The following is a 25,321-nucleotide window of genomic DNA, read 5'->3' as shown; positions in this document are numbered from 1 at the left end:
CCTTATATCAAGTTAACATTTTATTGTTGAGAAAGTGAAACAACGTAGCCAGGGTAATGTGAATGAAGTTTTCAAACTAAAACGCATTAGTGTAAACGGGGCCTATGCCTTTAATAAGAGTTAATAATTGAAGGCTTTCATTGCCTGATTCTTTCGGTAGTCTTGTTGTGAATGGCGGAGGGTTCTGTAGCACAACTGTAGCATGTACTTAAATGCAGAGTTGCGCTGCTCCCCCACATCTTCCAGCTTCGGCATGGGCGAGTCTTTGATCTCAGAAAATGGGGCTTTCAGAATCCCAAAGATCTGCAAATGTAAATATTACAGTTAGGAATTTATCATTTAATTTAGCTGTGATTCTCAAAAAAATCCACTTCAAACCTGTGCCAGGATGTTTTGCTCTCTCATGAGTTTCTGTCTCTCTCTGTTGGGGTTCGATATGACTACGGACAGAACATCCTGTCCATTGTTTGGCACATCACCCACAAAGAAGATCAGATCCTCCAACAGCTTAATAGTAAACCTAAACAGATACATTTAACACTTAATACATTTACAAATGCACACTGACTAGACAGTTTAGGAGGTAATCAACTACACAACTGCTTGTTAAAACAAAAATATCTAATCAGCCAACATGCATTTAGGCATGTACTGTATCTGCGGTCAGGATGATCCGCTGAAATCTAATGATCCTTTATTTCTGCTACAATATTCCTAAATTACTTTTTAGGGCTCTATTTATCATTAGGGCACTCATTTTGTCAGGGCACTTTTTAAAATCTATTCCTCAAGAAAATGAGGGCACTTCTGAAGACAAAAGTGGACATGGTGCACCTAATAAAGTGGCCAGTGAGTATATAACTGATCTCATCATTCACTTGCGTAAATGTCAGCATAAAAAAGAAAAGAGTTTTACCAGAGCATATATATATACTACAGGCACAAGTCCTGCCTTCTCTAACTATAACTTAATTTATATGGAGATGTGATTGAATAATAGTTTTGTTTGTCAATACTATGAACTACGCACTTATGAAACAAAAGTTTTTTAGTAAATATTAGTAGGCTATAGATAAAGCAAGTTATTCCCTTCATGGCTGTGAAAGCGTCCTGCAAGCATGAAGAGCTTGGGATAATCGCGTCAGTTTTAACAGATATATAAATATTTATATTTGTAACCTAGCCTCTAATAAATAATAATTATTTATAAAGCAAGTTATACTGCAATTAGGTAATGTGCTCTATCTGCTCGATAACCTTAATATTATTTTGTAGTGTGTGCTGTGCCGCGGTTTTCTTATCTTGCAGTGTGTGCTCGTTTAAGATTTGAGGTAATAACATCACCATGATGGTCAAAAAAATCGAAACATACTTTTTACCTCAACGCAATTAAATAGGGTACTATAAAGGCTTAACTTAATTCTTATATTCGCTTATTTTTGCAGCATATAGGGCTATACTTCTCACCATCTATTCTGTCTTTTTTAAAACATAAAGTATAGTGTAAAAGCAAGTTTATTACTAAGAAAACTAAAACAAACAAAATCTGTTATATTAAATATTATATATATTAACAAAATTATATTTTAATTGAACACATCACATCACATAAGGTACAATACACATACAGTACAGTCCTAATGTGAAAGGGCAAAGCTGAAATTCTATGGTTAAAGCGCCACCCAATGGCCAAAAGCTGCTGGCGCAAGTAGGTACCTCCGCAGCGGCGTTAACAATGGCGGCAGATGGAAGTGGTGACATCTGTATATACTATACCACGATTGGTTTTCAAGTAAGCAAAGAGTACAACTAGCAGTCAGAAATGACGAATAAATTGTAAAAGTGAAATATGTAATTTAAAATTTTTTTTTTTAAAAAGTCAGGGCAATAAAAATAGAGGAAAAATACAAGAGTATTCTTAGAAAATATTATTGTCTAGTCACCCCAATGCTGTGTTCACACCAGAAACAGAAGAAGCATCAAGCGTGGGTGATTCACATGTTGAGTCAATGCAAAGGCGCGAATAGGCATCCTGAAAGCGCGATACGCGCGAATAACACAAATTGTGTGAATGGTGCGATATGCCCAAATGGCGTGGCACAAATTGAGCGTTTTACACTCTGAAGTGAATGAGACAGGCGAACGAATCAGATTTTGATACGCAAATGAAGTGAGTAACTTAAACGCGTCTATTTATGCGCGAATATTGCAAATTATCCCCGCGTTCCGCGTCTGGTGTGAACACAGCATGATGATAGGGTAGGCCGATGTCAACCAATTTGTCATGCCATTTTAAAACTAAGATGTATAAGTGTAAATGAGGCGGTGTGTATTTTTTGGGAGTGGGTTGCCGCTGCGATGGGGGCTGGGCGGAGGATCACGATGCCGGCTCAGCGTAGTGATGTCTATCGGCCTTCAGCGTTAGATGCTGGCATCGTCCATTGACCCAACCCTACTTAATAAACATTCTATTATGCCTGTTACAATAAACACTAATATGACAACACCTTAAATGATCAATTCACACAAAAAAATAAATTCTGTCATTATTTACTCACTCTCATGTTTTCCCACAACCTCCTGAGATATTTGTTCATCTATAGAACACAAATTAAGATATTTTATACAAAATCTGATAATTGCTTTTACAGTTTTTTGGCACACAAGAGTGTTCTTGGAGCTTCGCATGATTACAGTTGAACCACTGAAATGACGTTGAACGTTTTGAGAATGTTTTAGGTTCCTTTTGCAGTCTTTGGAGGAAAGCTCTCAGAATTCAATCTAAAATCTCTTAATTTGTCTTCTGAAGATCTCAGGCTGAATATTGAAGGTCTCAGGTAATAGAAAACAACATGAAGGTGAGCAATAAATGACAGAACTTTTATTTTTGAATGATCTAACACGTCCAATGAATACAATGTTACCTGCGTTCATTTGCAGCCGCATAGTTGCTGATCCCCAATATACGTACAAATGACTCCAGAACCTTGTTGGCATCATTGGCAAAGTCCAAGTCTCGGACCTCAGAGAGGGGGACAGAATTAATGGAGAATGCCTCCTTGTCCTCCTTCATGTGGCAGGTGCCGATCTGTTTGAATGAACAGAGAAATCACAGGAGTTTCAAAAACAGGACTAATCCTTCTTCAAAGAAAAACTAAACAAAATATCAAACCTTAAGCATAACGGGTCGCTCCTCCTCAACATCAATGGGAATGTTAGTACTGGTCACCCAAGTATTTGTGCACAAGTTCCTCAGTCTCACATACGAGTTCCTAAAAAATTAAAATAAAAAAATTGGGTAAGCTAAAATTGTTCGTAGTGTATGTGTGTGAATGAGGGTGTATGGATGTTTCCCAGTGATGGGTTACAGCTGGACTAAGCTGAAAAGAAAATAAATGATTGAATGAATGGTACAATTTAGAAATTTGCGATGACTTTTTGTTTCGTTTGTTTCATTAACCCTTGCGCACTGGTCATATTTACTACCCTTTCATTATGTTCGAGATGAAAACTCCACGAAATTAAACTGCATCGGATAAATTATTTTTCCTATTTTATTTTTTTGCTTAAATCTGTTAATAAACCTCAGTCCTAATTGAAAGTACTAAATTATTTAGAAAATGACATGATTTTAACTCTTTAATTGCCAAATTCACAAATGATGTCACTAATTTGGTGAAAAAAAGACACACAAAATGACCTATTTTCAATATAAAAAGTAGCTGTGGACTAGATTTTTTTACCTTTTATCATTGTCTTGGACATGAGAGCGATTAGTAAACAACATTGTCTTCAATGTATTGTTAGATTTTCTTTTTTTCTCCCTTAATGTACTGTTGGTGTCTGTTTTTGCGCCATTGACTTCCATTCCACATTTGATTTAGCATAAATACAGTCTTTGTTTTCGTTTACTCCATGTAGTTTTGAGAGCTGACATGCATATTTTGATTTTCTCAGACACATCAAGGTAAGTGCGCAAAGGGCATTCTTAAGCTTTCATACTTTAATTAGATATAAGGGTTAATGGTGCCAACTGATGATCAACAGTAAAAATGACAAATTTTAGCTCTTCCCAACAGTAAAACTACAAACAATCAAAACATGATGCATGCATATATGGTGTCATGGCTTAGCAATCCAAAATTGTGGTTATAATGGAGGTCAACGGGGCAAAAACAGCCAGTAAATTCGGAAGAAAATTATAAAAATTATTCAAAAGCAATGCATCAAAGGCAATGTTGTTTCACATGTCTAAGAATTTGATAATTGGTTAAAAAAATTTGCAGTCTACAATTACTTTTTATACTGAAAATACGTCATTTTTTTGTTTTTTTCACCAAATCAGTGACATCATTTGTGAATTTGGCAATTAAAGAAGTAAAATCCTGTAATTTTCTAAGAAATTTAGCAGTTTTGAACTTCGGTTGATTAACAGATTTATGCAAAAAAAAAAAAATCTAAAAAATATTTATCCGATGCATTTTACTGCAGATTAATTCAGTGAATGTTTTCATCTCTAACAACACAAACGGGTGGTTAATTGTATACAAAAGAGTGTATCGTTGACTTAAAACAAAATGCACTTTTAAAATGTGTCAAAATAAGATTTGTCACCAAATAAATTTTGTGGCCAAATAAAGACACAAAATTCCCTCTGAACGGATGAAAACATTTCGACAGCACATAAGGGTTCATGGTTTTGCAAGCTTTAGTTTAGTTTTTATATTGTCAACACATTTCAATTTTAGTTTTATACATTTAGTTTCAGTGATTCTAGTTTCACATAGTAAACAAAACATGTCTAGTGTAAACCAAAGTTTATTAAAGATCATTTATTATATGTAGTTAAACCTCTCTAGTTAAAATATTTTGCCAAATTAATTGCAAAAATATCATCTACTGGTACTACTCCAAACATCCACTGCTCAGATTTTCTTAACCCCAGAATGAGCACTAACCAATTTTGAAAACTAATATTATTTTATAACATTTTTATTTTTTAAGCTAGTTTTTTCAGTTACTGTTTCAGTTTTTCATTTATTGTGAGTTTTATATTTTATTGCAGTTAATGAATATGAAATAAAGGATATGTTTTCTGAGCAGTCATTTTAGTCTTAGTTTTACTAAAATATTCTTGCTCTTTTTCTCACCAATAGCACTTGACTACAACTTGTATAAAATGAAACCTGGACAAATAGTTTCATAAGTACATTTTAAAATCCAAACGGTTGCTCTAAAAGGCTTGAATGCACTTGTTCTCCAATCATTAAAACACTGTATTCTCTTTCAAAGCCTTTCATTTTCACACCTTGATCTCTCAGCTTGCACTTTTAGCCGCATTAGGAACTTTGCCTTGCCTTTTTATGGCGGATAGCTTGCACTGTTCCTCATTCTCGATAAAAGTGTTATATAAATAAATGCTATATAAATGCGCATCCAGTGTGAAGCTGCTCTCTGTTCTCAAGGTTTTTTATAGATGAAAGCAATTTCACTGTGGAACAACTAACCTGGGGACCAGGCAGTCTGCCCGCTGTAAGGTGGTGGCATCCAGTTCAAAGAGAGATGCGATGTCATTGCCGTGGGGCACTGCAACCAGTGTGTAGGGGATCTTGTCAGCCTGCCACTTCTTTTTAGAGTACAAAGACTCTGTGTTGGTCTGAGGTTTGCAGAGAGAGAGAGAAAGAGAGACAAGGGAAGGTCACATTAGTGTATAAAAAACCCACAAAGCAAACACCACTAAGTCTGCATACACCACTATAACTGCTTTTAAAAATACATATTGGGCAATTACGCGTTACTGTATATAGCTGGAAGGTTTCATAAAGGCAGTTTAGAGATCAAAAATAGATCTTTAGTGAATAGAAAAAATAGACCGTTGATAACTGACAAGTTAAAGACTTTGTTGCACATACCAACATATACAGTTGAAGTCATAACTATTAGCCCCCTCCGAATTATTATTTCTAACAACTGATTCATGTTATCTTTGCCATGAAGATGGTAAATAATATTTGACTAGATATTTTTCAAGACACTTCTATACAGCTTAAGCCTAGTTCACACAACAGGATTTTAAACATCAGCAGATCGCTGTGCCGTTCACACTACATGACTTGACTTTGTGTCTTTTAATCTCTGTAGTGTTCACACCACGCGATACTACGTGAATGATCCACAAGAGGGGGGTCACACACTACATGATCTGACAACAACTCATTCCCAAACAGCTCATTCAAGCTACCAAACCACAGCCAATGAAATTTTGAGGGAGGAGTCGTCAGAAAAAGCTGAACACTATGGGCTGCTTGTGTGCTGATTACATCACTGACAGCGTTTTAAGCTTCCGAGAAAGCATTTAAAAACATTGTCAAATCAGCTGATTCATCAGCGGATTAATCACTCATCTGCAAGGTTCGAGTGGATAGATACACAGAGAGTTTTTAATTTTTGTAATTGTATAACTGTTTGAAATAAAACTAACATATCTATAACACCCTGCTGTTTTCTGACTATCAGTGTATTTCTTTCTGACATTGTTATTTTTTTATTTATTACAAAACAGTAAAGAACTGAGCATTTCTGCCTTAAATTACCATATTGGTCAAAATGACTGCATGCATGTCTGATACTTTTCGCTGTGCCTTTAAATATGTGTGCATTTTTTTGCCTAGCAACTTCCTGCTAACATAAACAAAACTTTCTGATGGCAAAAACATCAGTTTACTTCAGATTTCTTTCAAAACAGCATATTCTGTGCCGCGGAATAGCTCCTGTTTCAAAGTGAAAATGAAAGCCAAGACCTTTGCGTGTTCTAGTATCTTAACTACATATTTATAGGCTGTATTACCAAAAAAGATAATATTTTTAGGGTAATGGTGTCATTAAATATGATGCCAGACATTCCAAGCTTAATTTTAATATCTCAACAGAAGCTTTGAATGTAAATATGATGTGACAGTATGGTGTTTTATATGAGAACGGTCAGAATGAGCAGTATTGTAATTCTAATAGTTACAGAATTTTAGTTCCACTGTTAATATATCCTAATCTCATGTCTGTGTTAACGCAGAAGGAAGCGAGTGCATCGATACCCATTCTGACCAATCACAGATGTTTCTGCTGAGCTCCTGAGCACACTGCCATTCAGCTTATGCTGATATGCTCTCTCATTGGCTGCAGCTTATTACTACATCTGACCACACGTGGGTTAAGTTGGCCGACTGCTCTGAAATATTCAGCATGCTAAATATTGGATTTCTGTCTGCGAGGTGTCGGCGACGCGTCAGCGAGCCTCGTTGACGCGTTGTTCAGTAGTTCACACATAAAGAGCGGCGAGTGCCGTGCACCCGCAGATTTCTTCCCGATCACAGCCCGATCTGTTTGCGAGCTCGTTAACTTCCAAATCGGGCTCAAATCAGTCTTAAAATCCTCTAGTGTGAACTAGGCTTTAGTGACATTTAAAGGCTTAACTAGGTTAATTAGGTTAACTAGGCAGCTTAGGGTAATTAGGCAAGTTATTGAATAACAATGGTTTGTTCTGTAGACAATCGGGAAAATATACAGCTTAATATGGCTAATAATTTTGACCTTAAAAAGGCTCTTAAAAAATGTTAAACAACTTTTATTCTAGCCAAAATAAAACAAATAAAAATTTCTCCAGAAGAAAAGATATTATCAGAAATACTGTGAAAATTTCCTTGCTCTGTTAAACATCATTTAAGAAATTAAAAATAAATAAATAAAATAATAATAAAAGGGGGGCTAATATTTCTGACTTTGACTGTAAATACAAATTACTTACTATCAAATATATACATTAAATAAATTTACATATATACATTAAATAAATACATTAAATAAAAATTGAATCCAACACACATAAAATTCATTAATACATATAAAAAAATAATACATAAAAAATACAATTTCGACCATTTAAAAACAACAACGCCACAAACTGTACAAACTGATTAAATTAAATAAAAACTGATTCCAATACATATAGAATACATTAAATAAATGAAATAAATAAAAATTTAACCCAATACATATAAAATACACATCGAGTAAAATAATAAAATAGCATTTCGACCATGTAAAAACAAAGCCTCAAACTGTACAAACAGATTAAATTCAATTGAATTATATTAATTTAAATAAATATATTTTTTAAACATTCAATTATTATATTGACAAAGTATTATACTAATATAAGGTAATTATACAATAAAACATTTAATTAAAATATAAATAAAATTATAAAATAAAATAAATTTTATTTAATTTAAAAAATTCAATTAAATAAAATAAATTAAATACTTCTGGTGAAAGTTGAAAGCATTTAAGATGTGAAACTCTTTTTAATATTTTTAAAGCTCTATGTTGGTTTCACATGTTCAAAACAAGATTCATTCATTCATCTTCCTTTCGGCTTAGTCCCTTAATTAATCAGAAGTCGCCACAGCGGAAGGAACCACCAACTAACCCAGCATATGTTTTACGCAACGAATGCCCTTCCAGGCGCAACCCGTCACTGGGAAACAACCATACACTCTTAAATTCACAAATATACACTACAGCCAATTCAGCTTATTCAATTCTCCTATATCATATGTCTTTGGACTGTGGGGAAAACCAGAGCACATGGAGGAAACCCACACAAACACGAGGAGAACATGCAAACTCCACACAGAAATGCCAACCAACTCAGCCGGGGCTCAAACCAGCGACCTCCTTGCTGTGAGGCGATCATACTACCCACTGAGCCACAGTGAAGCCCAAAACAAGATTCAAATGCTGCATTTCATAAATTTAGATTTGAAGCCATCTATTTACATTCATCTCATCTTAGAATATTTACATTTTATGGCTAAACTGTGTGTTTTGTGACACACCACTGACTTTCACAGTATGTGGATTACTGTACACACAATATTTGCTTGTTTTGATGCATTCACTTAAGTTGGAATTCTTTTCTGCATTACTCAAAGGCAATGCCCTTCCAACAATTGCTCAAGCTCAAGTACCCATAGATCCAACAAAAACCAAGAGGAACACCCAAAGGTCATCTAGAGTGCGGACATTATGCAGAAGCGCATCTGTGGCACAGACTGTTTTTTTCACCTAGAGCTTTTATGATGGAGGGCTATTTGGAGAGCAGCATTAGAAATTCTCCTCTGCTTCGACTCTCTGCAGCTCCTCTGACTCAGACATCACGTCTGCCTGACTCTCACGGGGCTCCCCCAGATTCAGACATTATGTAAGGAGCCCCCTCTGTGCGCGTGCGTGTGTGTGTGCGCATGTGTGTGTGTTTGTCTGTGAGGCTGCTCAAGCAGAATGCTAATACAGCGGAAAGGTGCAGTGAGAGATACAGGCTGAAGGAAGAAGAAAAAAAAAACATTCTCCAGAGAGTAGGAGGACGAGAGTTGCGCGGGTCTGTCTGTTGCAGCGTGAAGGAGGGGAGAGAAACCATTACGTAATAGAGAAGTTGTGCAGGAGAGTGGAGTTGAGCTGAGCCGCAATGCTGTGCAGCAGAGACACTTCACTTCAGTCAGGTGAAAACTTCAGTTTAAAGTACACATGAAATCAAAACTAATCATATTGATATTGTTAGCTTACGTTGCTATTATTGTGGTGAACAATTCATCTGTGCATGTCATTAAGAACAAAATATACAGTTTGCCCTTTTAATCTAGATTTGAAATCTGAAAATGCGCTTGCTGTTTCTTTTCAGTTCAATTCTCAGATTACGTCTGTCTGAGATATTGGGTGTGGCTAACAAACCTAACCACACCCCTCCAACTATCAGTTTTGACAGCGCTATGACAACAAACAGAAATGGTAAAGAGGAGGTGTCTGTTAGGTTGTAATATCTCTCCCAAAACCCTTTACCTGATCTTTCTGAATGAAATGCCTACTTTACTACATCCAATCAGCTCGCAGTAGAAAAAACAAGACACACCCACTTTTTTATCATTTAATATTCTGTTTCTCTTGGAACTGCATTACACTCCAGAAAAAAATGGTAGCAGCTTCTGGTTCATGCGGACTTTAACACTACATCAGCAAACAGGATTCTTTTATATATGGTTTGTTCTTTTAGTCTTGACTCAATCTTTAACCAAATCCAGCTTTAGGTACATAGCATAATCGGAATATAGAACAATTCTCACCAAATTTAGTAATTGAGACACCTTCTCGGAGTCTGCCATATTTCATCTTTCAATGATTAGCCATTGAGATTCGATATTACAAACGGCTGAAGTTTGATTGGCTGCTTCTGGGATTATGGGTCCTATCACAGAGGTTCTCAAAGTGGGGGTCGGGACCCCCCGAGGGGTCGCGGGACAATGAAGGGGGGTCACCTGGTGATTTTCAAAAATCAATTAATTTTTATTAAACCTTAAGACTTACTGTATTTTATCAGAAACCTACTGAAGAGAAAAAAATAGTCGTTTATAGTTACTATAAACTATATAGTTACTATAGTAGCTTATAGTTAATAGTTCTATTGGATTGCAACTTCTCTGGTAATTACATTATACTAAAGGCACAGGTTAAACTTTCTAGCCCATTTACAGCACTGACATACATAAAAAAAAAACAAAGAATAGACTTAGGTCTATAGGTGTGTGTGTGCATCATTGCATACAAGGTTTCTGTATTTATAACCACCACCTCAGAGAATATTGGGGGTCACGAGTCACTGGCATTGTCATTTTGGGGGTCGCGGGCTGAAAAGTTTGGGAACCCCTGCTATCATACACCCGGTGTAAATTGTTATTCAAGACAATTTGCATTTGTATGATGTTATTATTATTAGTAATAATAGTATTAGGATTATTTATTATATGCATACTTGTATATTTGTTTTAATAAAGACAAGTTTAGAATTGTTCACCTGTCAGGTTTTGGAGACGTACGCATCAATTTAACTTTTTTACTACACTTCATTATTAATATTCATTTATTTGTTTGCTAGAAAATTAGAGGTCAAATAGTTTTAATCTTTGGGCTAAACAAACAAAACTAAACATGTTGACTAATGGATGTCTTCAGTGGAGTGAGTTTCCACCATTTCCTTACTCCACGCAAGTAAAGGAGTAAAGTAAAGAGTAAAAGTAAAGTAAAAAGAAAGTAAAGAAGCCAAATGGAGGAGGCGTGTTCTTTATCCTTGTGCAGATGGTCTGTTTAACTGTTATCTTGCTAGTGAAGCGTTCAGTTTTTCCATCTACAAAGTCCACCATGTAAATAGCAAATGTGCTATGGCATGACGCAACTGACTCTTGAGTGTGAGATGAGAGTCTGATTGGTTGAATGCACGTTATGCTCAAAACACAACCCTAACTCATTAAGATTATAAGCACAACCCTGTTAGACCATGTGCCAGGGAGCAAACCATATTTTTAGGTCCTTAAAATAGCAAAAGTGGATTCAGACACACCCTTAACGCTTTTGCAACATGCTCTTTGGACTTGACGATTAGATTGTGAAAAATAGAGCCCTATGTGTTTGGGCATCGAGGTAGTATTTGAATCACAACATTAACAGTTAGTCATTGAGAAGATGCTTTTGTCTAAAGCAACTTACAATTGATGAGGCATTCATTGATTCAATAAGAAGAGGCAATACACACAAGAAAAACTAACTATATAAATGAACAGTAAATTAATTAAGTGCTAGAGTTAGGGAAAGTGTTTTTTAGAGGGAAGAGTGTTTCTACATGTGGTTTGACAAGGCACACTATAAATGCAAAATGTTTTTTTAGAGATATGGAGTGATGTCTGATGTCTGGTGCAAATGTGTAAATCTGGTGCAGATAGAAGGATGAAAAATTGTGTTTTCTACAGGTGGTTTGTCAACCCCACTCACCTGTGTGAGGGACACTCAAAATTGCATAATGTTTTGAGAGTATCATGTTACTAAAAGAAAGCTCTAAAATATATTTTAGTACTAAAATGGGCAGAATTTGACATTACTTGGTGTGTCCTTGCCTAAGAATGTTTGCTTGTCAATATACAGTTGAAGTCAGAATTATAAGCTCCCCTGAATTATTAGCCCACCTGTTTTTTTCCCCCCGATTTCTGTTTGAGGGAGAAAAGTTTTTTTCAACACGTTTCTAAACATCGTAGCTTTAATAACTCATTTCTAATAACAGATTTATTTTATCTTTGTCATGATGACAGTCAATATTATTTTACTAGATATATTTCAAGACACTTCTATACATCTTAATGTGACATTTAAAGGCTTAACTAAGCTAATTAGGTTAACTAGGCAGGTTAGGGTAATTAGGCAAGTTATTGTATAATGATGGTTTGTTCTGTAGACTAATGAAAAAAAAATAGCTTAAAGGGGTTAATAATTTTGTCACCAAAAAGTTTTTTTTTTTTTTATTAAAAATTGCTTTTATTCTAGCCGAAATAAAACAAATAAGACTTTCTCTAAAAGAAAAAATATTATCAGATATACTGTGAAAATGTCCTTGTTCTGTTAAACATAATTTGGGAAATAGTTAAAAAGAAACAACAATTCAAAGGGGGGCTAATAATTCTGACTTCAACTATATTTGTATGTAGTTTGACCATCAAGGGCAAATATAATGCTAAAATGTAGAATGCCAGATAATTTTATTTAGTATTATTCTTCCAGAGCTTTGACATAACTAAATTCTTTGAGTCAGAGTAGCCAATAAGTTGCTACTCCAAGTAACAATATAATATTTTATTTTTTGGAATTGGAAAATGTCTCATGGCTGGTTAAATCATGCCTAGACAGAGACTGCAAACTGTGTGGTTGATTCCTACCAAATTTAATATACAGATTAAAGGCATGTTCACCTTGAAAAAAATGAAATGTTCTCACTATTGACTTACCCTGAAGTGGTCCCAAACATTTATGAGTTTCTTTTTTCTGTTGAACACTAATGAAGATATTTGGAAGAATTCTTTTTTTTTGTATTCAACAGAAGAAAGAAACTCACACTTGACCTTTTTTTGTTGCCCCAAACAAGAGGAACCTATTGTTTTTTGTTTGTCATTGTGATCTCTATGGGTCATTTTGACCTATTTGGTTCCTGATAAACAAAGTTTAAAGTTTGAACTGAGGTTAATTTGATAAAATGCATGATGCCAGAAATACTGATTCACTGATATTTCGAAAAGTTTCAACAAGTCAAAAGCATAGTCAAATGGCTACTTTTGATATCAGAATAACAGCCAGTAGATTTCAACAAACAAATTCATAAAAACTGAAAAAAAGTATAGATTCCATATGTTCAAGTTTGTTTTTCATCATGTAAGACTGCGTTAAAATAAAAACTTACCTCATTTTTTGTGGTTATACTGTCGGTACGATCTTTAAAATCAGGATTCACCTGAAACACAACCAGAAGTGTTAATGTAGGCCCTATAGCATGAACACACACAAACACAAACACATACGGGTTCTTTCAGCATTTGTATACAAGACAATAACCCCTCTGTCTGTCCTGTGCACAGTAAATGTCTGTGACTGATTCTGCACCACTGTGACAATAACATTGAAAACACTGCCACCTGCAGCCCGTCTTCCAGAAAATATCAAATATAAAAGCTTTAATTCATATAATGTTATATAGATGCTAATCTTTCACAGTTTAAAAGAGTGAGTTCTCAATTACATGTAAACTAAAAGACCAGTCTGACCTTAACATTTTCAAACAAAGTCTCTTATGCTAATATAATATGAAGATACATTGCATATAACCATTTGGGAGACACTTTTTGCTAAAGTGACATGCATGAGGACAACAGAAGCAATTAAAGCAATATGACAATGCCCAGTTAGTTTAATGCAGTATATATACACACATTTCATACATAATACATTCCAATATGCTTATCTGGTGTTAATAAATTGCATTATTATTATTGGTAATGTTTAGTTTGTGTGTGTAAACCACACTATTTGCCTAGGTTTATTTATTGAAGAGAAATCTCAAAAACAAAGCATTAATTTGAAATACAAATATTTAGTAAAACTAAAAATGTCTATCATGCATCTTCCGATACAACTTTACAAAATGCAACTAATAATTTATTTAAAATATATATATTTTGCTCAGATATTTCGCGAAAACAGAAAAAAATGGAACCAAATGAGGTCTACTGTTGATGCACAATTAATGAACAAAGCTACAAAAGTAGCTCAGACTGATCTCAGGAAAATTTGATGAGGAATTAAAATTTTGAGTTGATAAGGAGATCTCCTTAAAGGGATGGTTTAGTTTATACCAGAACTCTCAAGTCCTGTCATCAATAATTCACCCTTCACTTAAAAAATTTTTTGAATAAAAACAGTTAGAGTTTCTTCCATCTGTTGAACACAAAAGAAGATATTCTGAAGAATGTTGGAAACCAGCAGCCATTGGCGTCTATAGTATTTCTTTTTCTACAACGGCAGTCAGTGGCTATTCTTCAAAATATCTTCTTTTGTGTTTTAACATAAAAAAGAATCTCAAACCAGTTCTAAACAGTGAAAGGTGAGTAAACAGTGAACACATTTTCAGTTTTGTGTGGCAAATCTATTTAATATTTCTGCTGCCCACAATTAACAATAGACTTATTGGAGAAAACTCCTTCCGACATTCTTCTGATATCAGCTTTTAGATACAGTGTTCCTGATTTCAGGGTCAGTGGAGTACAGACTTTAAAAAGTCACCCTACTGAGTGAGTTTTACTGCTCTAGGAAATGTTTCATATGTGGTACGCAAATAAAAATAAACCACAGGCCTTTACACCAACCACACCATGGCCAATCATATACATTGTTAACAGCGTTTTAACCATGACTCAATCATGCAAATAAGCGAGAGTAGAGAGCCAGGATGAGTTTCGGTGAAAAAAAAAACCTGAATGCCTGAATGTGTAGCGTCAATTCAATTAAATTTCAGTGTATTTGTATTGCACTTTTTACAATAATTATAGTTTTAAAGCAGCTTTACAAAGTGTACATTATAGCATGACAATCAAAATCAGAAAAGTTAGTTACCATAACTTTATTAGCTGCTAATTACTTTTGCTAATTAACAAGTAACTAATATCTTTTTAACAGTTAAAATTATTTAACCAGCAGTTATATAGTATATAGGTGAAATCATTGTGCAGAGGTTGAATGAGGTGTATTTGTGTATTAAGTGTTTTTGTTTTAAGCATTACCTCTGCTGCAAGGTAGTGACCTGTGGCGAGGTGTTTAAATCGAAACAGGCTGTTCCACTGGCCAGCGCCTCCTCGACACGGGTCATAGTGGACAACCTAAAGCGCACAGGAGACAGATCAGAGATTTTGCTTCATTCTAGACTTTAGGATATTTACAACAGTTCAGGTAGTTGAGGTTAAATGTAATTCATTTAATTATGCAAATTCAAAAAATTATAGTAAAAGCATACAATGCATGTACTGTACATACAGTGCTCAGTATTAAATAAAACATTTGTATTGCATGCTTTACAACATTACATTGTTTGCATATAGATTAGATCAGTCAGTACTAAAGGCAAATCTGGCCTCAAACTTTATTTATTCACATACACACATACATTTATTTATTCATTTATTTATTTATAAAAATAAACACTTATTCATATTTGTATCTGGATTCAAACTTTGTTTATGTATTTAAATAAACATTTATTTATTTATATTTGTATTTGGCTTCAAATTAAATTTATTTATTTATTTATTTATTTATTTAAGCATGTTTTACTTAAATTTGTATCTGGCTTAAAATTGTATTTGTTTGCTTAGTTAATTAAGCATTTATTTATTTATTTATTTATATTTTTATCTGGCTTCAAACTTTATTTATTTACATATATTTATTTATTTCAATACGCATTTATTTATTTATATTTGTATGTGACTTCAAATTGTATTTATTTATTTAACTATTTATTTATATTTGTATCTGGCATCAAATTGTTTTATTGAGATGTATTTTTTTATTTATTTGTTTATTGATTTAAATAAGTATTTATTTATTTATGTTCGTATCTGGCTTCAAACTTTATTTGTTTACATTTATTTATTTCGATAAGCATTTATTTATTCATATTTTTATCGGGCTTCAAACTTTTTTATTTACATTTATTTATTTTAATAAGCATTTATTTATTTTTATTTGTATCTGGCTTCAAATTAATTTTTTTATTTATTTGTTAGCTAGTTAAATAAGCATTTATTTTTTTATATTTGTATCTGGCTTCAAATAAAATGTATTTATTTATTAGTTAGTTAAATAAGCATTTATTTATTTATATTTGTATCTGGCTTCAAACTGTATTTATTTACATATATTAATTTTTTTCAATAAGCATTTATTTATTAATATTTGTATCTGGCTTCAAACTGTATATATTTATTTAAATAAGCATTTATTTATTTATATTTGTATACATTATACATCTGTGTTATGGTTATTAAATGTCTTATTTAAATATAAATTATAAGTATTATTACTGGTAGTATTAGGCAAAAATTCCATAAGGGTCATGTAACGGAATAATTGTACAAAGGTTTACAAAAAAATCCCACTTAATAAATTAAAATTTTAAAAAGAGGAAACTTTTAATGAGAAAATGTAAATCTTAATAAAATAAAATGGAAAAATACGAATTAAATACCTTAAAAATAAAGTTAAAATCTTTATTCTAATTTACATTTATTTATTTATCTTAAAATCGTAACGTATACATGTATAAACCACATAAATGGATGAATTCAGATCAGATAATAATGAGCAATATTCTTCAACTGTTATCATCACACAGAGCTGTACCTCTACTTCCCAGAGTGCTTTTGAACTGGTGGCAGAGGTTGCAGACTGGCGGAGCGTGGTGCGCAAGAACACATACTGCTGCTTCTTGTACTCATCACAAGTGAGAAACTTTTCTTGCTCGGCGTGAAACAATCTCACCACATCCCCCTGAGTCAGTCAAACAGAAATGACAAAACACGGTCAAATATAAAACAAACCCAAACCAACAACGCATCAGTGCACACATGCAGAAGACTCACCCCTTTTAAAATATCATCTCTGTATTCACTGAACTTCATGAAGAGCGTCACCTTCCAGCTAGTATTGCAGTTCAAAGCATTTACCTGAATGAGACACACATCTGAATTAAATTTCCAGTAAATTTAATCTCTTTTCCAGTTATATGTAGTTTCTTTATTTAATTTATTCATTTTCTTATTTTTTCCTCACATTGATTTTAGTATTATTGAGATACACCTGTGATTGTATTTATTTATTATTATGGTTATAGACCATTTCAATGTGGTCATGTCATTGGCCCATAAACATTTCCTGCTTGTTATCAAACCATTATATAACTGTAACCAGAGACAATTCTATCATAGCTTAATGTTAAAGCAGCTATCATAACATTATTTATCAATTTGTGGTTCTTTTTGGATTCTTGGAAGCTATAAAATTTTAAATTGTAAAACAGGAAATATGCTGGGCCATTGTTTTTGTTTACATCCCTCGAAATTGCCTATATTATCCTATATATTCTTGTTATTTTTATTGTTTAGTTAACAGGGAAATTGCATATTAATAAAACATTTCTATAAATGTGCCAGAACTAACCAAAGGCTATCTTTTATTCCAAATAAAAATACATGTTTAAACAATTTTACAATTATATATTATAATCCATAAATAATAATAATAATAATAATAATAATAATAATAATAATAATAATAATAATAATACAAATAATAATACTACAAATAATAATAATAATAATAATAATAATAATAAATTAATTAATTAATTAATTTCGGGTTTGATAGACTGCGCGTGACGTGTCTGAAGAGCGAGGAGGAATCCGGGGGTAAGATGGGTGCATGACTTATTTGAGGACCGGGAGGGAGACGTGCGATTTCCGGGAAATTATCACTCGTTTGCAGGCATTATGACTCCAGCAAATGCATAGAGACTCCCGGAACTTACGGGAGACTTGAATGTCTGAATATCTCTGTCTCTGGAGCTCTGAGATAGAAGCGTGTGGCTGTGTGTGTGTGTGTGTGGCTCTGCAATGAGCACCACTTGTGTCTGTGTGTGTGTGGTCACGTGATGTGCATTTTCAGCGGACGGAGGGCTGTTCAGAAATGCTAGGCAAAATACGGTGTGGATGTGGATCATTTGCTTTCTAAAATGCCATTTTAACACTAAGACGTATTAGTGTAAACGGGGCCTGATTGTGTATTTTTCGCGAGCGGGTTTGCGACGGGGGCAGGGCGGAGCATCTGCGATGCAAGCTCAGCATCGTGCTGTCTATTGGCCATCGGCGATGGACGATGGCATCGTCTATTGGCCCAACCCTAGTGTCATTGGCTTGAGGCAGCAGCCAGAGTGCCTTATTGCCTCACCAGTGATGATATACAGCCATATCGCACTGCTACAAGTGTGATGTTGCGTTTACACAACAGTTTGACGGCATAAACGTGTGTATAAAAATGAAAATCAAACATGTTGTCTCAAAAATTCTTTTATACGAGGAACTAGGTTTTTCCGCCAGTTATTCACATCTGCAGCTGACGTCAGAACAGCAGAAACCATTGTCATTCACAAATGTCACTTTAGAACTAGTGTTTGACTTTGAGTACTGTCTAAAGTGATGACAAAACTGGTGTTTTTGCTGACATGTTAAGATTATTAAGGCTGAGCGGCATGAAATGCCATCAGTCTACAGAGATTTCCCAGTATTTCTCCAAAGCGAAGCAAACACTACCAGATTGCTGTGGTATAAAAACAGCAGTACAAAATACAAAAAGAGAGATCAACTTAGAATGTCACTTAGCCTTTTTTATAATGATTCAATCAGCTGTAGTTAGAAAAAGAAAACGCCGAGTTTTTCTCCCTCAAACAACTTATTTTGCAGTCTCTGCTGATGCGCTAAATCTCTGAAATTATGAATATTTAAAATAGGCACTAACCTTATAAATAAACTGCCTAGTTGCAATCTAAACAACTACATTCTCGACTAAAAAGCCTCAAAGGTACTTAATGTTGTCCAACAGCAGCAATATTTGTCAAACTTTAGTGATTTTATTCCACCTCTGCGTGTAACTGTAATGTGGGCAGAGTAATACACAAACATAAAAGGCTGTATGAGTGCTGTTATTGCAGAAAATCACACAGCAGTTAGCCAATCAGATTCGAGAACCAGAAAGAACTGTTGTATGTATATACTGTATACAGCAGTTCTGTCTGGTTCTCGAATCTGATTGGCCATGTGATATTCCCGTAATAACAGCACTCGTACAGCCTCCTCACCCTTGTTTATTTCTCTGCCCACATTACAGTTCTCCAAATGATTTTAGAATGTGAGCAAAATTACCTGTTTTGTCATCACTTTAGACATTATGCTATAGAATCATTCAAACACTAGCTGTAAAATGACATTGGTGAATTGGATATGGTTTCTGTTGTTCTGATGTCAGCTGCAGATGTGAATGAATGGCGTAGTTCCTCATACAAAAGAATTTTGAGACTCTCAGTGTTTGATTTTCTTTTATACATACATGATTATGCTGTTGAACTGTTGTATAAACACAATATCACACTGGTAGCAGTGCAATATGGCTGTATATTGGCACTGGTGGGACACTAAGGCACAACGCACGCCTCCCACCAGTGCCGATATACAGCCATATTGCACTGCTACCAGTGTGATATTGCTCATATATATAGCAACAAAAATCTACATGGGAATTAAATTCTTAATTTCTCTGGATTCCCTGGTTTTATTATATATAAGGTCTGATTAAGTATATACAATATTTGAAATAAAAAAAAACTGCCAAAAAATTTTTAAAATCTTGTCATTTACATTCTGCGGGGATTAAAAACACACACGTTTATTTTACAGTATGTGAAAAATCAAGGATACTAATCTAGCTTTCTCAACTCTTCTGAAGTTTAACAGAGCTGCTTTCTGACCTCTTTGCAGCCTCTGTTGTCCAGGAGTTCAATGTTGCTGGCATGGAGAGGCTGTCCTGCATTTACAGGCATGAGGACCACTTTATCTCCAACCACTACCTACAAACACACAACACAAACACCATCAACTACTCTGTCGCCAAGGCATTTCAACATTAAAGGAAAAATGACATAACATCCTGTACCATTAAAGTCTATAATTATTATTCAACAGACTACAAAACTAGCTTATACACATACGAAAATAATAACCGCTGCATGCTGAAAGTGGTAGTGTAAACGCACAGCAAAAGAGTGTGTGAAAAAGTGTTGTTAAGTGCTTAGATCTCAAAACATCACTTCATGTGAACCTGTTTCTAAGCTATCCTCAATAATTATGTTCTTATTTGAATACATTTGCATAGTAGATCAAATAAGATTTAATATGAAAAAAAACATTCTCTTGCTTGAAAGTTATGTAAATGTGTTCTGTAAAAGGCAGCTCTGTACATGCATGCAAGCGTGCCACATACTACTGTGTACACACATATATTCACACACACTGCATGCTCCAAACTGATTATATACCTTTATGATTCAGTTGCTGAGATGAAAACAAGAGGAGAGATCATGAGTTAACACAATAAGAGGTTAATTTCAAGATTAGAGGCATTTAGCTTTGAATATACATTAAAAAATGACCCATAAGTCACTGCAGGGCACATAGTTTCATCACTGCACACTGATATCTGACATCAGTGTGAAAAGATATCTGTTAAGATAATGAAAAGATATCTGTTCATTAACAGTTTCCATATTTTGTAATTCCCAAGTATTTCCATTTATTTAAGTTTGTGGATTCCATTATGGGATCTTGATCTTTGCTCTGTCGACTTTTGATGTTTAAAATTCAACTCTACAGTTTAACAAAGTGACTTTTATTGGCATTTTAGTAGTTTGCAATAATATAAATGCATAAGAAATAATATATAGAGAAATAAATCTGCTCAATACCAGAAAATGTACTGGCAGTTTATTACAAGGTTTTGTACCATATTATTCAACACCAACCCAGACAATATCACTTTAACTATTAAAAATGTTCATAAACAATTAAACTAATAAATATGTTCAGAACATTCCAAGGTTAAAAGTTGTTGGACAATTGGTCAAGATCCCATATGGGATCAAGGTCCCATAACGTAATTCAAAAGCATAAATAAATGAGAAAAATAAATAAAAACATTACAAAAACACAAAAAACTGCAAATTTACAGATCTTTTTACAGAACAGAGTGTATGTTTCTGGAGATGCTTACATTGTCTCCTTCACTGCGCAGCTTCCAGAAAGGTTGGATGTAGAACCAAGAGCCCTCGTTTCCCGAAGGGTCCAGAGATACACGCATAGCATTCTTCTCTAGCAGCGCCGGCAGACGCTTGTTCACCGTCAAATACTTATTACTCTTAATATGGAGAAGCTGAAAATGCAAAGAAAAGTGTTGAAATAAATAATCCACAACAAACACTACAGTTCAATGTTTAAAAACAAAAAAAAACAGCAAGAATGTATTAAACTGACCAACAGAGACAGTAAACTTATTGGGCCCTATCATACACCCGGCGCAATGTTGCACAAGGTGCGACGCAATTGTTGTTTGCTAGTTTCAGCTTGGCGCAAGAGTTTATTTGACGTTTTGCACCACGTTGTTCAAATAGCTAATGCATTTGCGCTCATATGTGCGCCCATAGGCGTTCTGGTCTAAAAAGGAAGGCGTTCTGAGGCGCATTGCTGGTGGGTTGCTATTTTGAGGAACTATAATAGATTTTTCAATAGACCAAAATAAAGCCGGTCTATTGTCCAGCGCAGAGTTGTGCCTCGCTTACACTCTGCTTAATAATAAAATACACACAAGATGTAGAGCAATACACAAATATCTTTACATATGAAAAATAATTAAATATTAAGGATATATATAGGATATAATAAGGATAAATATAGGATATAAATATAAAGGATTAAAATATTGCTAATCATATTATTTTCCAGCCTACATAAATTTCAAAAATACTGCCTTCATGTCTTCTTCATCTCGGGAGGCTTTTTCAGTTCATTCATAAAAAATTGCTTTTGTATAATGTTATTATTAACATCAGTATTATTTATTATATCCATATTTATATTTGTTTTATTAAAAACAAGCTTAGATTTGCCCACCTGTCAGGTTTCAGACCATATGGGGCACAGACTGTGTATTTGGATATAACTCAGGATTTTGACCACACTTCGTAATTATTGTTCATTTATTAATTTGCTGGAAATTAGAACTGAATTTAGAAATAGTTTTGAAACAAATCTTTGCGCTTAACAAACAAAATTAAATATTTATAGGCTGTATAAAACTGGTATTTACAATTAAACAAAATTCTACACCTATACGTACTGTGAAATGGAGTGTTTTTCATATATTTCCTAAGTGATGTTTAACAGACGAATACTAGAGTTTTTTTAGAGAAACTTTTATTTATTTTAGTTTAAATGGAATAAAAAAAATACGTATAAATTTATTTATTTATTTATTTATTTATTTGTGTTTATTTATCTAAGTAAAATCCACTAAGGGCAATATAAGTCCCCTTAGTAATTACTTTTTAATTTTTTTATTTTACAATTAACTACAGAATAAACTAATTTACCTAACTTCAGCTTATGGTACCATTAGTTCTGAAAGGTTTACTAAAACACCTGAAACCATGGCTTTTGTTGAAGGAGCCCCTTAGTTTAAAGTGACCAATCAAAAAGGTTTTGAATCTGTAAATCACCCATGCTGTCAACCGCCTCTTTGGCCCTTGAGCGCTGCAATAGTAACCTTGGCAACAGTGTGAAAACAAACAAAGCGTACTAGATGTCCGGCCAAAAGTGTAAAAAAAAAACAAAAAACAAACAGTTGTTGATAAGAAGTGGGAGGCTTGACTGTACCTGTATAACCCGACTGTATTTGACAACCTCACCCAGCAGTTTCTTGTTCTCTGAATCATTTTGTTTCTGCTCCAGTTCTGCTGCATGCTGTAAAATGTAGTGCAAAGGACAGTCAACTATAAATATCAAATGGAAAAAGCTAAGATTATGAAGAAGCATATCTAAGATGTCATAATCTGCTCTCTGCGGGCTGGGTTATGAAGGGTACCTGTAATTTCTTGAAGAGATCAGCCTGTGTGTTGTTCCCATGCTTGCCCTGTTTGGCCTTCCAGAACTGTCTCTGTGCAGAGTATCGATTCATAGGACACACTTTGAAGAGACAATCTAGAAAACAGAGAGACCTATTAGCTGCTATACTTACTCCAATTATAATAAAATAGAAAAGGTTTCTGCTTCAGGTCAAAATTATTAGCCCTCCTGTGATTTTTTTTTCTTTTAAATATTTACCAAATGATGTTTAACAGAGCAAGGGATTTTTAACAGTATTTTCTGTTATATTTGTTCTTCTGGAGAAAGTCTTATTTGTTTTATTTTAGCTGGAAAAAAAGCAGTTTTTAATTTTTATAAAACCATTTTAAAAGGTTCAAGACACCCTGGAGTACTTTTTTTTATTTTAACAGTTTTGCTTGTGTTGAGCATCAGTAAAGACAGCAATAGAACCTGACACCTTAAATTGTTGGAAAAACTGGATAATTTTGAGCTTTTGTCTGCTAATTTCATCTTAGGGGTTTAAAATCATTTTTGGGGCAGGATTAAAATCGGTCACATAGCGTGAATCTACTAGTGCAGTGACGTGTCGGCTTCTATTTTTTTTTTTTTTTTCAGCGAACTATTCAAATCCTATGAGAAGACCATGCGTCTTAATAGTTCATAAGAGCATGTGCTTTCCAAAGGCAAGGCAGACCTGCCAAGCTGTGAGACTAGGGGTGTAACGATTTATCGTTGTACGATTTATTGCGATGCAAAAATGTCTCAATATGCATCGTGGCGTTATGACGATTTGATTACGATATGACGTCCGTTTTCTCTTATTAGTTGAGATGTTTCGATGTGAGCTACGTTCCACCTGCTGTTGCACGTGAGTTCAGATTGCAGCAGCAGTAATGTTAGCAGACCAAGATGAGTGGAGTTGAAATAGAGGATGGCCCATCCTCTCAAAATCAGGCGTCTGGCAACATTTCGGTTGTACAGCCATTGCTTTAGACTCGTCCGCTTTTTGACACGCATACTGGGTGAAACATAGCCTAAGTTTTAAAGTCTTCACAGTGATTTACATACTTTGCACAGCGACATGGATACCTCCTAATGGTGTTGAACGAGTCACATACTGTATTTGTAAGGTACAATTCACAATAAAAAAATCATTCTGTCTTCATATAATGATGTGTTCCCGGCCGCAAAATCACACATGACGTGAGCTGACCGTGAGCTGTTACTACAGAGGGCGGACTAAGATAGACATGCGCGCATCTGCTTCAGTGAACAGAACCTGCAGGTTGTGACTAACAGGTAATAAAGTAGTAAACAACATTCAGGTTGTGGAACAGAGTGATCGTTCAGGAGCCGCGTGGGAAGTATGAACAGCAGTGGAAATGAAACCAAAAGCGTGCACATTATTTAAATAATCATATCGCATTTTAGAGTTATGATTACGACGAGCATGAACTCTTTTGAGTACAGAGGTACACAAAAATGCACGTCAACATGATATACTTGATAGCGCCGACATCAGCGACGCCGAAGAAATAGTAAACCTGCCTAAACTGCTGAAAAGAGCCACGACTGTCCTGTGTAATGAAAAGACGCCCACCCTGTTACTCATCATGCCCAACATGAAGACAGCCATCCACAAAAACCTCTCAGACAGATACACATAAGTTCAGGATTATTTTATAGAACTGCTGATTACCTGGAAATGTGGATTGCACACACAAAAAACGTAAGTGACCAAGCAAAGCCTTAAGCTCTTACTGTTAAATTCAATTGAATTGAATCATTTCAATAATATTTTATAAGAAGTTTTAAAATTGTTTTATTTTCCAGAGACAGGCCTGTTTAATTTATTTTCTTAAAGAAGGTTCAGTTTAACAAGTTGAAACAAAAGAAATACATAAAAATAGTTTACTTGGTAATTACATTTTTTTTAAATAAAATTTGCATTTTAGTTTAATTTTCAATTTTTATTCCAAATATCGTGATACATAACGAATCGTTAACATTATATCGTGATACACATTGTATCGTGAGCTGAGTGTATGGTTACACCCCTATGTGAGACCTAATGACTTAGTGAGATCACACATGGTACAGGTCGTATGTGTTTGTTTTCATAATCCATGAGGTTTATTGCATGTTTTTCCTCGCGATTCTGTCAG

The 25,321-nt window shown here is 34.3% G+C and overlaps 1 protein-coding gene and 1 long non-coding RNA gene across 2 annotated transcripts in view; one reads left to right on the top strand and one right to left on the bottom strand.

Moving 5' to 3' along the window:
* The window catches only part of itpr2 (inositol 1,4,5-trisphosphate receptor, type 2), a 164,623-nt gene that overhangs the window by 122,040 nt on the left and 17,262 nt on the right, over positions 1 to 25,321 (bottom strand). Inside the window, exons 3-15 of the mRNA XM_021467780.3 lie at positions 23,155 to 23,270; positions 22,947 to 23,033; positions 21,289 to 21,447; positions 19,991 to 20,089; positions 17,055 to 17,138; positions 16,816 to 16,962; positions 15,198 to 15,293; positions 13,325 to 13,375; positions 5,508 to 5,656; positions 3,173 to 3,272; positions 2,925 to 3,088; positions 379 to 520; positions 145 to 303 (exon numbers count right to left, since the gene is read on the bottom strand). Coding sequence (XP_021323455.1) covers positions 145 to 303; positions 379 to 520; positions 2,925 to 3,088; positions 3,173 to 3,272; positions 5,508 to 5,656; positions 13,325 to 13,375; positions 15,198 to 15,293; positions 16,816 to 16,962; positions 17,055 to 17,138; positions 19,991 to 20,089; positions 21,289 to 21,447; positions 22,947 to 23,033; positions 23,155 to 23,270 — 1,553 coding nt within the window. The remainder of the gene's footprint in view (positions 1 to 144; positions 304 to 378; positions 521 to 2,924; positions 3,089 to 3,172; positions 3,273 to 5,507; positions 5,657 to 13,324; positions 13,376 to 15,197; positions 15,294 to 16,815; positions 16,963 to 17,054; positions 17,139 to 19,990; positions 20,090 to 21,288; positions 21,448 to 22,946; positions 23,034 to 23,154; positions 23,271 to 25,321) is intronic.
* Positions 9,314 to 25,321, top strand: part of LOC141378737 (uncharacterized) — a 35,896-nt gene continuing 19,888 nt past the window's right edge. Inside the window, exon 1 of the long non-coding RNA XR_012394002.1 lies at positions 9,314 to 9,554. This is a non-coding gene — a long non-coding RNA (uncharacterized lncRNA). The remainder of the gene's footprint in view (positions 9,555 to 25,321) is intronic.

Source organism: Danio rerio, chromosome 18, assembly GCF_049306965.1.
Source record: "Danio rerio strain Tuebingen ecotype United States chromosome 18, GRCz12tu, whole genome shotgun sequence".
Classification (NCBI taxonomy): Eukaryota; Metazoa; Chordata; class Actinopteri; order Cypriniformes; family Danionidae; genus Danio; species Danio rerio.
The sequence above is the reverse complement of the archived record's forward strand: the minus strand, read 5'-3'. Positions and strand labels throughout refer to the sequence as shown.